Source organism: Exophiala spinifera (assembly GCF_000836115.1).
Source record: "Exophiala spinifera strain CBS 89968 unplaced genomic scaffold supercont1.2, whole genome shotgun sequence".
NCBI lineage: Eukaryota > Fungi > Ascomycota > Eurotiomycetes > Chaetothyriales > Herpotrichiellaceae > Exophiala > Exophiala spinifera.
Window position 1 is genome coordinate 2,852,768 of NW_015622514.1, and position 13,927 is coordinate 2,866,694.

General features: G+C 52.9%; 4 protein-coding genes across 4 annotated transcripts; 2 read left to right on the plus strand and 2 right to left on the minus strand.

Moving 5' to 3' along the window:
* Positions 1-782: 782 nt before the first annotated feature.
* On the minus strand, positions 783-4,037 carry PV08_03337 (uncharacterized protein; the record flags this gene model as incomplete). Its single annotated transcript, XM_016377693.1, has 1 exon — positions 783-4,037. One exon carries the CDS (start codon positions 4,035-4,037, stop codon positions 783-785), a length of 3,255 nt encoding a protein of 1,084 aa, XP_016239263.1.
* Positions 4,038-4,543: 506 nt separating this feature from the next.
* Positions 4,544-5,653, plus strand: PV08_03338 (uncharacterized protein; the record flags this gene model as incomplete). The annotated part of the gene is made up of 1 exon (XM_016377694.1): positions 4,544-5,653. The coding sequence occupies one exon, from the start codon at positions 4,544-4,546 to the stop codon at positions 5,651-5,653; it is 1,110 nt and encodes a 369-aa protein (XP_016239264.1).
* A 1,213-nt stretch (positions 5,654-6,866) lies between these two features.
* On the minus strand, positions 6,867-7,718 carry PV08_03339 (uncharacterized protein; the record flags this gene model as incomplete). The annotated part of the gene is made up of 2 exons (XM_016377695.1): positions 6,867-7,147; positions 7,223-7,718. The coding sequence occupies 2 exons, from the start codon at positions 7,716-7,718 to the stop codon at positions 6,867-6,869; spliced, it is 777 nt and encodes a 258-aa protein (XP_016239265.1).
* A 2,436-nt stretch (positions 7,719-10,154) lies between these two features.
* Positions 10,155-13,379, plus strand: PV08_03340 (uncharacterized protein; the record flags this gene model as incomplete). The annotated part of the gene is made up of 4 exons (XM_016377696.1): positions 10,155-10,177; positions 10,239-10,357; positions 10,445-10,702; positions 10,756-13,379. 4 exons carry the CDS (start codon positions 10,155-10,157, stop codon positions 13,377-13,379), a joined length of 3,024 nt encoding a protein of 1,007 aa, XP_016239266.1.
* Positions 13,380-13,927: the final 548 nt, after the last annotated feature.

The following is a 13,927-nucleotide window of genomic DNA, read 5'->3' on the forward strand; positions in this document are numbered from 1 at the left end:
TCCCAACACAAGGCTAGCCTGGCTTTATGGCCGCCTGAGGAAAAACATGACACTGGGGGATCCCTTGCATGCTTCACGTACAATAAACCGGGGGTTTGGGCAACGCCCCTTACGCTCGCTTCCGCTCACGAGCAATAGCTCTCATTCGTCTGCGCCATGACCCGAGGAATGTCCCAAAACGGTAGCGAGAAATTAGAATAACTGAATGATAAGTGATGTTTGTTCGAACAAACCGGGCCTTCTAAGCTAGGCGCAGTCACCAGCCCTCGACATCGCCGTTCTTTCTGACGTCTGACGCACACCAGGTCTCGACAAACAGTTGAAATCGCCAAGGGTGTCGACGAGTTGACGGTAACGAGAGGCAAATTATGGAGGAAATCAGACCCCGCCGCCGAACAGAGGGACGATACAAACGCACAATGGTGCCTGTCATCCGCGGATCCGTTTCCCCCCGGTTGAAATGCAACTTGGACAGCAGCCATAATCATTTGGCGCAGTGGTCGGACGCAACATTGGGTCCCAGATTGACGTGTATAGATGGGCACCGGCGGCCGCGTCCAGCGTCGCTGCCATCTTCTATGTCGCTTTCATGCATGTCCAGCTCCGAAGTGCTCGTTTCAAATCTACATGATATGTATGCTCGTGGTCGTAAGCCATGGGCGCCTCTGCGAACTCCAGTTCTCATAGGCAGATGAAAGTAATCTCCACCGCTTTGCAGGTCTCACCTTTACGTTCACCCGCAGAATCGGCCTCATAAAAGGTTGGCACAAGCGTACATTCACTCAAGGGCTGTTCTCTTCTGGCAATGATAGTCCGTCAGGGGCAATTCGAAGGGGTTCCGAATGATACGGCGTGCCGCTCGGTGCTCCCACAGGTTTGCAGTAGACTATACCTGCAGAGAGATCTACCAGCTCCAGCTTCACTGGCATGAATGAACCGGGTCTAACCGATTTCTCCCACCCTTCTGGTGACTTCAGTAACCACATAGGTATACGGAAGGGATGGAGCCAACCTCGGATACCAGTGTCGTCTTCTCGCACGCCTGTTGAGGGTGTTTCCCGGTTTACAACCACGACATCCCAGACCTCCGGTAATTTCACCTCCTTAAAGTGAAAGGCTCTGAATAACGCACGTACAGCCCAAGTGTACATGGGAACTCTCGCCAATGTCACCTCGGCCCGCTGGAATCTGGCCATGTCGGAAAAACTGGCTTCGATGTCCGACCGCTTGAATGGCAATTCAATCTTGCTCGCGCTTTCTCCTGGTTCAATGATGCCGTTTGCCACTGCCCGTAGATATGCATCAGCCTGCCACCATACACAGAGATCGGTGTATCGGCGGAGCGGGCTAGTGCATTGAACATAGGAAGCAACATCTAAATACACATGTGGGATTGGACTGGCTGAGTTGATGTAACGTGGCAACCGGCGGTCAAGGTCGAAAACACCGGTGTTTTTCAGCATGGATAGTGACACCCCTGGCTGAGGGGAGGATCCAGCAAAATAAGCTGGTATATCCCGATCGCCAAACCACTTGCCCGCGGACTCACAAGCGAGTTGCATGAGCATGGCGGTGAGGGGCCAGATATGCTCGTTGTCGGTTGTGCGAGAAATTTCGAGATCGTGAGGGTGCGCAACCGTAATCGCCGGGTCTCCAACATAATGGTAACTTTTGAAAAGACGTCCTGGGTCATAGTCTTCAACGTAGTCAATGGTCGTTCTCAGACTGGGGCGCAGAATTTCAAGGTCAATATACTCAGAAACCTCCCGGCGTCTCGCTTTGATCCGAGCAATGGCTAGTTCCTCTAGCTTTTGGAGGGTAGGTTGGTGTGACGCAAGATGCTGAAGCTCATCATCCGTAGGATATTTGGGGCCAAGCATGTTAAGTCGTGGAGGTTGGCCAACAACCATGTAGGAGATTCGGGTTGATTTCGGCTTCCCTAAGAGCGCGCGTTCCTCATCATGAGTCATGGTAATCGTGTTGTGTATTCTAGTGGGTCGAACATGGATGTCTAGGACTTCACCAGACTCAGTGATGAGGGTGCTGATGGTTGTTGTAGGCTTCCCAGCATCGAGACTCATGGACTCTGTGAGCGGCCCGGGTAGCATCTGTTGCACCGTCGTCGGGGTGTAGTAAGACCGGGTCACCGCTCGAGCTCGTTTGGCAAAGATGTGATCGGGATCAAAAAATGCGCTGGGGTGTGCAATATGGACGTGGATCCAGTACGTGTTCGGCAAATCTGGATGAGGCTCCAAGGAATAACCATCGTCCTTGACCACAGTGTTCGCACTGTCGACAATGAAGACGGACATAGCTCCTAGGTCTTCGCGCAAATGACCCAAGGAGTCATGCAGTAATGCATGACTCGCGTTCTGGCTCAGTCCTAGTTCTTCGCACATACTTTCAGACTCAGCGAAGGCGGTGTCGATTTCCTCAGCCCCTCTCCGCTTGGCGAGTGGCATAGCTGTATGCTGATCTGTCGTCTCGAACCACGGAGCCATGACGCCCAACTCCTGGAGAAGAAGACTGCCAATCTTGCGTTCGAGTCGCAGTTTGGGATATGCACCGATGGCACGAAGGATCAAAGAACCGATGGAATGGTTCTTGTTTCGATGGAGAGGCCTGGGGCAACGGGCGTAACAGTCCCAAAGGAATTCTAGAACCTTGATGTCGTCCTCCGAAAAGACAACCCCAGATTCTTTCGCTTCAACATTTCGGCCAGTGGCTGGCTTGATCGAGCTTGGTCCTAGACTTCCAATCGTAGTTGGAGACCGCAGATCTCGACTTTGCAATATCAAGCCTCGAGCCTTCTCGATGAACTTGGTCAGAGGGTTCCGTGCAAGGAGCGACGAGACGTTCTTTCCTAAAGCTGCCTCTGCAGCTGCCTCCTGGTACTCGCGAGCCCATGCGCAGACTTGATCAAAGGAAGCTGCTGCTTTTCGAGGGATGATTGAAACCCTAGCGGTGGTTGATCCCGCCGAATAAGCACGCATCAAAGTCGACGTTTTCTTAGTTTGTAGGTAAATGGCCATCTCAGCCTCGAAAGGAACGTTGTCTGAAGAGGTATTGAATAACTCTGCATAGATCTCCACGTATGTCAGAGTTCTGTATGCTTCGGGGTGGGCAATCCGTTCGTACAAAGAGTCCAAGATATCAATGTTGCTTCGACGGAAGTCAAGTACCGAATCGACAAGCGTCGCGACCCGTTGCATCAAGGCAGCTCCGTCGTCGTGTGGGATGTCCCCAGCAAAGGAGCGGACGACAGGGATTTCATCGATGCCATCCGTACGCATGTCCAAGTGCTTAACTGGCAGATGTTTTTTGATGTATCGCAATTCTTCCTCCGAAGCAAAGCTCTTGCACACGGGGGCGCACCTCGTGTCGACAGCAGGTTCAGCAACCCATCTGCCATCGGCGAGAAACAGACGATGTTGGTTTTGTAGGACGGCATCCAAGTAGATAGCCCACTGCCCGCGTGCGCCAGTGTGTTTTGAGTATATGTAGACAAGATCACCAGGCTCAATCAACGACGTTGTCTCCGCGGCTTCAACTGACTCGTCGAATTCGTCGAGGCCTTGGTCGAGCGTATCCTCATCTGACGTCGTTTCTTCAATGAACAGGGAATTAGGGAGCGTATCCAGTCTCTGCCCTTGGGCATATTGCACCTCTGCGTCTTCGGCCTTTTGCTTCTTGTTTTGAATAGCCCATGTACGTAGATGATCACGAACCACGGATTTTGGAGATTGTGCATGTGGAGGCCCTGGTCTGGCGACGTCGAGGAGTAATTCATGATCATACACAGTCGATGCAGGAGCACTCTGTCCTGGCTGTCCTGGCGACCTGCGGCTCGTATGAACATGATATTGTCTTCTCTTGTTTTTTGATGTGCACACTTCTGTCCTGGTGTGCGCGATGTTGTATGATCGCCATCGTGCAGAGGCCGTCAGCCGACAAAGCAGCTGCGAGCGACACTCCTGGCATATGTAGGGCAGTCGGCGTGGTATCGAAGAGCGTACATGGCTCGTGTTGGTCCACATGTCCAGCCAGAGAGCAAACACGAGAGTCGAGGGATTCGACGGTACAGGAAGGATTCTGATGGTCAGCTTCGTGAAGGGAAAAGGGAAACAGCTGTGAGGACGCGTACCTGTGCTCTTCTCTTGTAGAACGCAGCGATGTATCGACGTACTGTACTCCGTACGTCGCCTCTGGTGTGCAAGAGACTTTTTTCTCCGCATTGCGACTCCAACTCTGGTGTGCCTTAGAGAGTATTACGACGAGTACTACTCGGTACTCGTAGTGAACTAACCTAGTACCTAACGGATGCTCGTTTGAGTGACTCAACCCAGACCGCCACACTGCCTACCCTTCCCGCTACTTGATCACACATTCTGAAGTGTCCGTGACTGTTATTCTTCTGTTGAACTGGGATGCACATGTTCAGGCGAGCCCAACACCTTGAATAGTAACCGGCGCGACTCGCTCTCGCATTGAGCACATCACTTACTTGGACCGCCGATATTTTCCCCCACCTGCTCCTGTCACCATGCCTATGATACAGCAGCCTGCGAACCAGATCAAACTGACCAATGTATCACTGGTCCGCTACAAGAAGGGCAAAAAGAGATTTGAACTGGCATGCTACAAAAACAAGCTGCTCGAATACCGCTCAGGCACAGAGACTGATCTTGACAATGTCCTTCAAGTTCCCACGATTTTCCTCAATGCTTCCAAGGGCGAGACTGCGCCAAACGCCGAACTCGCCAAAGCCTGGCCGATGCCGGCCTCCGAATCCTCACACAGTGGCAAGTCGAGCGGCAAGGGTGGAAAGAAGGGCAGGGGAAAGTCTGCAGATGAGGGCGAAGACGAGAAGTCTTGGAAAGATTCCATCATAGAGGAGATTCTCAAGAAGGGCGAGATACAAGTCAATGCTAACGAGAGGAAAGAATTACTGGAACGCATGGAACGAGAGATCGTTGAAGAAGTTGCCCAGAGATTGGTCGATCCGCAGACCAAGAGGGTGTACACCACTGGAATGATCAAGAAGGGATTGGATGTGCTCACCAAACAAGGCGGACACGTCCCATCTCAAGACTCACTCGGACATAAACTCGGCAAGTTGAACCTGGGAGAAGGCGCAAGGATGACCTCGGGCCTACCGAAAGGCTCCAGCGAGACAAGTGGTCAAGCAACCCCTATGACTGACGACGACAACGATTCAACGAGTGCAACAGCTAAGGGCAAGAAGAGCGATATGCCCATGTGGACTGGCGTAGTGACAACAAAGTCGGTCAAGCAGCAAGCTCTCGAAGCGATCCGAGCATTAATAGCCTGGCAACCGATCCCAGTAATGCGCGCAAGAATGAGGCTGCGAATCACCTGCCCAACAAGCATTGCCAAACAATCGGCAAAGTCCAAAGTGGCCGCTCAGGATGGGGGCACAGAGAACGAACAGGGCAAAGGTACCGTCAAAGACAGGATTCTTTCATTCGTCGAACAGGTGGAAAGCCAAGATACCGCGGGCGATGAATGGGAGGTTATTGGGTTCGTCGAGCCAGGTGCTTTCAAGGCATTGGGAGAGTTCTGCTCCGCCGAAACAAAAGGCCGAGGAAGACTGGAAGTTCTCGATATGGCTGTAACACACACCGACGACTGAACGCCATCATGCTTGAATCCCACCACTTTCGGTCAGAAGCATCTTCAGCAGCACTCCTAACGTCCGTGAATCGCAGGAAACTCTCTGGGCGATGCTAATGTAGCAGAGCATTATGGTCGTCTCTACTCCGAATCTCCTCTGCTTCTGCCCTTGACAACAAAACGTGCTGGGGAACATCTGTGGTCACGATATATTGTTCAAAGACTGCTCAATCGGGCATAGAAACCGGAAGCACGGACCAAGCTTGGGCGCAAACGCACACAATGCTGGTGTGAGAACCACATTCTACTATCACGAAGCAAGGTCAGAACGATCTGGACCGGGGTTTCCTTCCCGTGGGTTCCCGAGAGGCTTACATACAGCGCATTTTGACCGCGAAATGGCCACCTCACATGATTGCCGCATTACAGCAAGAAAAGGAAGCACGAGTGGGACGGACGGTCACACTACCTCGAATGATTGCGTCAACACGACCACGGTAAGGGGTGAATATGGGTATGAGCGGATTACTGATCTCTCCGACACAAGGCTGCCACCACACGTACGAGGTGGGAAATCATATAGTGAGGCGACCGAACTTGCTCTTTGGATGAGAAGCCTCCGTCACGGACTCAATCGAACTGGTGGGAGCTTGCTTGAGATAAGGCACCAAAACGAATGGGTTACAAAGTCACTGACACGATCAAGAGTGAAGCATAATAGTGTTGTCATGGTTCATTCAATCACTTATCTGTTGTTGAGTGAGCGTAAACCACCTCAGTGCCGTTGAGATTTCCTTGGCTCCGAAACGAGCGGTCTCCCGAAGGTAATAGAAGAAGTAATGTCCACGATGCCCCCTTCAAGTCCATCTAGATAAGTGGCTCATGTTCAGATAACATAAGCTATGTTCATGTTCATATTCAAATTCGCGCCGTTCCCATAAAGATGACAGACCATGCTGTCCCCGCCGTTAAAACCTCGCAATGCCATGCCATGCTAATAAAATCCCAAATTTGTCCAGACCCAATTTCCCAGCGCCGGGTGAAAATGCATTCGAGCACGAGAGGTCGGAACTCGATCCGTGATAGCGGGGCGCGTAAAGAGATCGCATCCGAGCGTCGTGTCGTTCCTTCGTTGTGTACAGATGAATTTAATTGTATAATCAGCCCGTCGCCACTCGGCGTTTTCCACATCAGCGAATCCCATCACGATCATGATCTCATGTTCATGTTCATCAAGCCGCAATCGCACTCCGTCGGCCCATCTGCATCATCATTGGCTCGTCGTCGTTTCTGAAATCTCGAGACTTCAAAGTCGCTCTCGTCATTGCTTGCTCCAGTTCCTCCGCGGTAAAAGGGGTGTCGTGTACGGTTATCTGTTTTGACAGAACAATATCGGGGATGTCCATCGCTATTCCGCTATCGTGTTGCGTCAAGCCCGCGGCGCGTGCGCCGTACTTGATATCCCGTTCTGCAGGAGCAGAGGACACGGCGGTGGAGTGATCGAATATGCTTGCTACAGGAAAAGATCGTCAGTCTCTGAACGAAATCACAGTTGTGGGATGTGAGGGTGGGAGGAGGAGTAACATACTACTGGCAGTCTCGACGTCCAGGGCCGTGCTAGCGCTGAGGCTCTTCTCCCTGGACGTGCTTCCGCTGGAGCTCAGGCTCTCCAGGTGAGTTTCGGTACGTAGCCCGGAATGTGAGGGTCGTCGGCTGGGTGCTCTGCTGTGTATTCTACTCTGGATCCTGCTCGGTGCCCTGCTGTGGATTCGACTTGGTGCTCTGCTCGTGGCTCGACTTTGTGATTTGGTGCCACGGGGGCTGAACGATCCCGACAGCGCGAGACTTGATCTCCGCCTGGCTGACGTGAAGGCGTCGACGAGGCTGAAAGCGGCAAGGCTGGCTTGATGCTCGGGATCGACCTTGCCTCTGTACTTGGACCGCGGGATTTCATGGGGCTTGTAGTACTCTATATCTGTGCGGTCGGTGTAGTATGTCTCGCCTGGTGGAGGTATGTGTATATCGTCTCTGGTCTTCTTATGAGACGAGGAGAATGTCTTTCGTAATTTTAATCGGAGACCCATCTTGATGTCTGTAAAGGAGAGTAGGACGACCGCGAGGTCCTGAGAGTTATCTGTGCCTTTCGTATGGTAGTTGGAGGTTCTATGGGAGTGGACTGTTTCAGTGGTAGAGATAAGAGGCGACAACTGCAGGGAGAGAGAGGTAAGGAGTCTACAAGTAGGTGAAGCCTAAATCGAGTAGACTAGAAGAGCTTCGACAGCCTCTGTACATATAAATGAAGCTGAAACTTGAGAAGTGATTCTTCAGTCCAAGCACCAGACAATCGAGTGATGAGGATGAGATAGAAGAAACGAATACCACGGGTAGTCGAAGTCCGGTACAAGTACTGGGGAGACTCAAAGGTGGTGGGGGCCCAGGTGTTTGGACACAAATCTGCCAAAGAAGGAAAGCTACACTCGTAAATGCACATCATTCACGGACACTCCGTCGGCCGTAGGCATAATAGAGCGTTGCAAGTTATGCGTGTAGATTGGGAGCGGGTGTGGTATCCACATACAGACATCATCTTTATCGCCTGAATTAGGTGTTGTAACGTGCGAGGGCTCCGTTCTGAGGCGTACAGAAGATATTGAGAGGCCAGAGAGCTTGAATGGATAAGCCTCGACCATCCGATAATTCCGCCGCAGGACGCCGATAGGCTCCTTGACATTTCCAAGTGGCCAGAGGCCCGGGCGGCGGAACCTGAAAAGGCTCCTGATGCATCCTGAGACAGGCCCTATTGGGCCAGCCGACCGTCTGCCGGTGGGCCTGCAATCCTACCTCACTAGACCCGTTGCTGCTTCATCTCCTCCTCCTCCTTCTCCAGATTCGCCGCGTTGCAATGCAACCCGCTTGGAGGTATGGGAGGCCCCCCGTGGATGTGATCAGACAATCTCCGATACACGGGTGATATATCAGAGAGGGCAGGCCACGGTTTGTTCAATCCTGGACGCGAATATGCCAGCTTCGCAACAAATAAGGATCTGCATTTCTTGTCACTGCGAGGAAGGGCCGGTGTCACCTTCTAGAAAAACCTTCTTTCCAGGGGTCGCGGCCAAATCTGGGCTCGCCGAGAGCTGGTTGGGTGGCGAGAGTTTTGTGTGCTTGTTCCTTGCATTGGGGGCCTCGCTGGGCCCAAAGCTGGTGTTGGCGATTTATCTGGGCATCGCTTGAATGCTGCACCGTCCCGCGTCACACTTGTTGGCCATCGCGCACACACTCCGCCGTCCACAACTTCGAGAGGAGTGTTTTACTTGTATCCGTATACGATACGGAGTACTGATAACAATCTGAGTCTCTCCCGAGTAGGGCAGTCTAGGTCGTAGTCTTGCACTAGACTCGGAAACGAGCAGCCATTCAAGCCATCTGTCGGGTTGGTAACGAGATCGAACACAGCGTTCGTTGGTCGATTAGCGAGTGACTTGTGCAATACCAGGGCGGGAGTGCTGACATGTGCCTGTGGACTGCTGATAAGAAAGGTCTCGGGAGTTTGTACGGAGTTGAGAGCGACCCATGGCGCATCCGGTGGCAATCGGAGGACAAGTGGCACAAGGGGCGCAAGAGGCGTAAGGGGACTGTCACCTTCGCTTTGCAATTGCACGGAAAAAAGTCGGAGCGCAGTAGATCGCTGCTTCACGTGATAAAGATCACGTGAATACTAGATCACGTTATGCGTATCTGTCATCCCTGCTTGTGCTCCGTATGCCGTCATTGCATGGCCACAGGGCAGTCTGTGTCTCCCTCGACCGTGTCTGAGCAGCCCGAAGCTGCGGCCTGCCTTGGAATTGTTTGAAACGAGACGCGCCACAACCCAATACTGCATGGTCGATCGAATACAAACTACATCATCTGTCGCGGGCTGATGATGTGCAGCAGTGCGACACATTGGCGAATCCTGATGCGCCGCGTCGAGTCCGCCGTCGCTCAGATTGTCCGCTTTGGCTGCGCCATGACTTCATCGCAGGTGTTACTCCTCCACCGGGCAGCTGAGCTTCTGCCAGACTTTCCGCCTTTCAGCTGGTTCAATCAAGGCTTCTCGACTTGGAAAGCTCCCCCTGTACGAGTACTCGTACTGTTCCCTGGCCGTTGCAATTCTGGCCGAGCCATGAGCCGCCATTGATCGCGAATCTGGGATACGCGCTACCCCACAAACTCGCCCAGTGGCAGACCGAAAAGCTTTGGCCCAATTGCATGCCATCATGTTACACACGGGATGTGCGTCTCTGTGGCTTGAAGATGATGTCCTGACGTATCGAGACGGTGACTTACGACCAAGATCACCTCAGGGCTTTTGGTGACCAGCAATGATGACGCAAGCCTAAACAAGGCACTGTGATGATGGCCCTCACCGGTGTTTTTATCCCCCTGCGGTCTTCATTGTGAATCTGAGCCCTTCTTCAGCTCGTAGAGTCCTTGCCTATCTTGCTGATTTGTACTAGTTGACCGAGAGCAGCAGAGACATGGATAAGGTGAAGGCCGTACTGTGAGTGCTGACCTCAATACTCTGTGCGTGTTCAAACACTAACCGGGAATCGTGAATCCAGACATTCCAATAAACAAGATCCAGACGGATCTACAAGTGTAGGTCCTACTGGTCGAATGACTGGACAGGGATCTCATTTTCCAAAGGCAGAAGACACGACCTCTTTCGCCGGAGTCCCCGGTGAGTGCCTCGTTCAATTGCTCAAACACTCCGTGTCCTCAAAGCACCTCTTCCCTTTGCAGTCACGACGGACTGACTCGTCCTCAGGCTCGGCCACGAAACAATCAGGTCAACTCAACCCCGACGACGAAATCGGGACTGCTGCCATTGGGACGACCTCTACCTACAGCTCACACCATCTTGCCAAAGGAGACCCTGTCGGCAACGTCATTGATTCCCACTCAGCAGATCCTACCACTTACAAAACGCCCGAACACATGTATGGTTCCTCCAGTATTGGGGTGCCCGAGGGCGCAGCGGGAACAGCAGCATCCCTAGCCTTCAACAAAGACCGACAACACAGCAGTATGTGAATGAGAATATAGCATTTTGTAGACATTTGTTGACGAGTGTTTTAGCTTCCCAGATTCCGGGTGCTTTCCCAAAGGACGAATCCTCTCCACAGGATTCTACTCGAGCAGCTTCAGCAGCGACGTCGGGCTTCGCTGGGTCCGGAGCTACACGAGATCCTTATGGTTCAAGAGGTCTCGAAGCTGCTTCGGGAGGCGCGGCAGGCACTGGCGGTTCGAGTGCTCTGGGTCAGGGCATCTCTGCAGCCACAGCTGGAGCGGCCGCTGCAAATACGTCTTCTCATCAAACAACTCATGACGTTACCACAATTACGCCCTCGGGTCTCACATCAACCTCGTCACCCGCCGATCGCTTCGCTGGGTACGGTGCAACCGAGGAGGTGAAGGTCCCCGATGAAGCTGCGCATAACCAAACCTCTTCATCAGACCCGGCCGCCACAGGATCAAGTCAGGCTGGTGCATTTGGGAAGATTCTCGGAGCTATGGGCCTCGGAGCCGCAGCTGGAGGTGCAACTGCAGCTGGAAGAGAAGATGCGAAGCCTGATATCGTTGCAGGCACCCCAGAGCAGCCAACAACTACAACAGGACTGACTTCATACACTGCTCCTACCGAGTCTGGACCAAGTGCAGAAAATTCACAACCGCCATCCTACCCTCGCAAGGAGAGTATCCCAACCAGTGCCTATCCTGCCGGGAAAGATTCTCCTGCTCCCATCAATCCTCCCGTAGGCGGCACAGCAGCTGCTGCCAGTGAGCCCGAGCATACGTACTATACCGGCCGCAACGAAGGTTTTGCTGTTGCGGGCATCGGTGCGGGAGCTTTGGGGACACATGAACTTGGGAAGCATAGGTCAGAGCCAGGACAAATCAACGAGTATAACATTGGCACGGGAGTCCAGAGTACGGCTCCCGCAGCGCCGTACGCTCCCGCGACAAGCACTAGGACTGAACAAGGAATGGATCAGAGTCAAACCTTAGCAACAGGATACAATGACTCCACCCCGGAGAGGGACTCAAAGGGCTATGGCAAGACCGCCGTTACCGCTGGTCTTGGGGCGGGTGCAGCTACTGCAGGTTCTTATGCTCTCGGACATGAGAAGAACAAGCCGGAGACCGGAGACTTTCGAGCAGAGAAGCCTTACACATCTACTGAATCTGCAACTGAGCCTTCCACCACCACTTCTCAACTGCCCGTCCGCGAAAAGGACGATGGCCCAGCCACATCCTCGGCGTCCGCAGAATATCCCAGTGGTAGGACTCAAGCTACAGAAGATGGTCACACCGCTCGCAACGTAGCTCTAGCGGGTGCTGCTGGCGCGGGGGCTGGCGCTTATGGGGTCCACGAATATAACAAACATCACACTGAGGAAGATCCAACATTAGGGCGCCAAGCACCAGCTACCAGAACTAAGAACACTCCTGTCACTGCTTACTCGCAGAACACGCAGGAGAAGACAACCAGGACGGATCCAAGAACGGACTCTGATCAGGATAAGAGCCGTACCAGCCGAGATGCTGCATTAGCCGGAACAGCTACTGCTGGAGCTGGAGCTGGTGCCTATGGTATTCATGAGCACGATAAACCTCGTGTAGATCAAGACTCATCCGCAGGTCGCCAATCAGCTACTACTAGCAGTAATGACCCCAGCACTGCAGTCAACGACACGAAGGCAACTCCTGTCGCAACTTCTTCCGGACCGACCTCGCAGAAAGCCACCAAAGGTGTCCCAACTGCAGCCGAGGAGGAGAAGAGTCATACCGGCCACAATACCGCTCTAGCTGGAGCCGCCGGTGCCGGTGCCGGGGCTGGGGCTTATAGTGCACATGAATACAACAAGCACGAGGGTGAAGAAGACGCCGCCCAGGCCGAGGCTCGACGACAAAAGGATCTGGCCGAGCAAGAGGCTGCTCGTCAAAAACAGTTTGAGAAGGACCAAAAGGCAGCCGAGAAGCTGGCTCACAAAGAGGAGAAGCAACATCAGAAGGAGGAAAAGAAGCGCCAGAAGGAACTTGAGAAGGAGGAAAAGAGACACCAGAAAGAAATCGAGAAAGAGGACAAGCATCATGACAAGGAGCTTGCCGCTGCCGAGGTTGAACGTGAAAGACAGGTAAAAAAGGAGAACCAATCGCGCGCTGAGGCTGTGGAAGCCGAAACGGCTCAAAGGCACAAGGAAGATACAGCGGCCGCTGCAGTCGGTGGAACCGCTGCCGTTGCCGCTTATGGTGCCCATGAGCACGACCAAAACACAGACGCACAGAAGCACCATGAACAAGAATCCCTCGGAAAACAGTCGGCTGGTTCGGGACGTCCTGCTGTTGTCACCGATGAGTCTGGTCATAATGTTTTGCATAAAGATCCGCCCAAGGAGAAGAAGCCGAATATCTTCAAACGCATCTTCAAACGACGCAAGAACAAGGACACGGGTGAAGATGAGGAATACAGCACTGACGAGGAGGATCTCAGTCATGACGCTCCTGATGCAGGGGTTGTCGGTGCTGGAGGTGGAGCTAGTGCAACTGATGCCGACGCCGCTCGTTACGAGCGTCGTTCGACTACCAGCACCAGCACAGGAGGGCATCATCGAAAGTCCTACGAAGAACAGAGCGGCGGTCTCCAGAAGCCTTCATACAACCCGTTCTCCAAGCAAAGTTCCACATCGGCAACCACTTGAGAACACGAACCTGTGACTACCGGCCTTGGTCACAGCGATCTTGGAGCAGAAACGATAGGTACTTTGGGTACGAAGGAATACGCCGGCACTCATGACATGAGCATCTATGCTGGAACCACGTCAGCAAGCGTGGATACCCCTACTACGACGACAAGGTCGGAGAACACAGGCGGTATCGCAGAGCGGGTCACGAGCGTCATGAAGGAGGCATCATTCACTTTTGGTCTCGGAACAAACCAAGCCTCTTGCCCAAGACATAGAGTGACCGTGATCACCCTTCCTAATGTTTCAATTTTGGATTTTTGGATTTTTGGATTCTTCAGAGTGCAATTACCGATGATACCAGGTGGTCAAACAACGACACGTTTGTCGGTGTTTTGTTTGTTGGGTTGGATGTGGGACGTAAGATGACTTGACGAATTTGCTTTGGACTTTTGAGCAGTACATACCTAGCAACGAGAAAATGCTTTTTGGCTCGATTAATTCGATTGATAATGCATGCTATTGCTGTTTGCTGCCTGCGAAGTTTTCCATTGGTACCGCGCTAC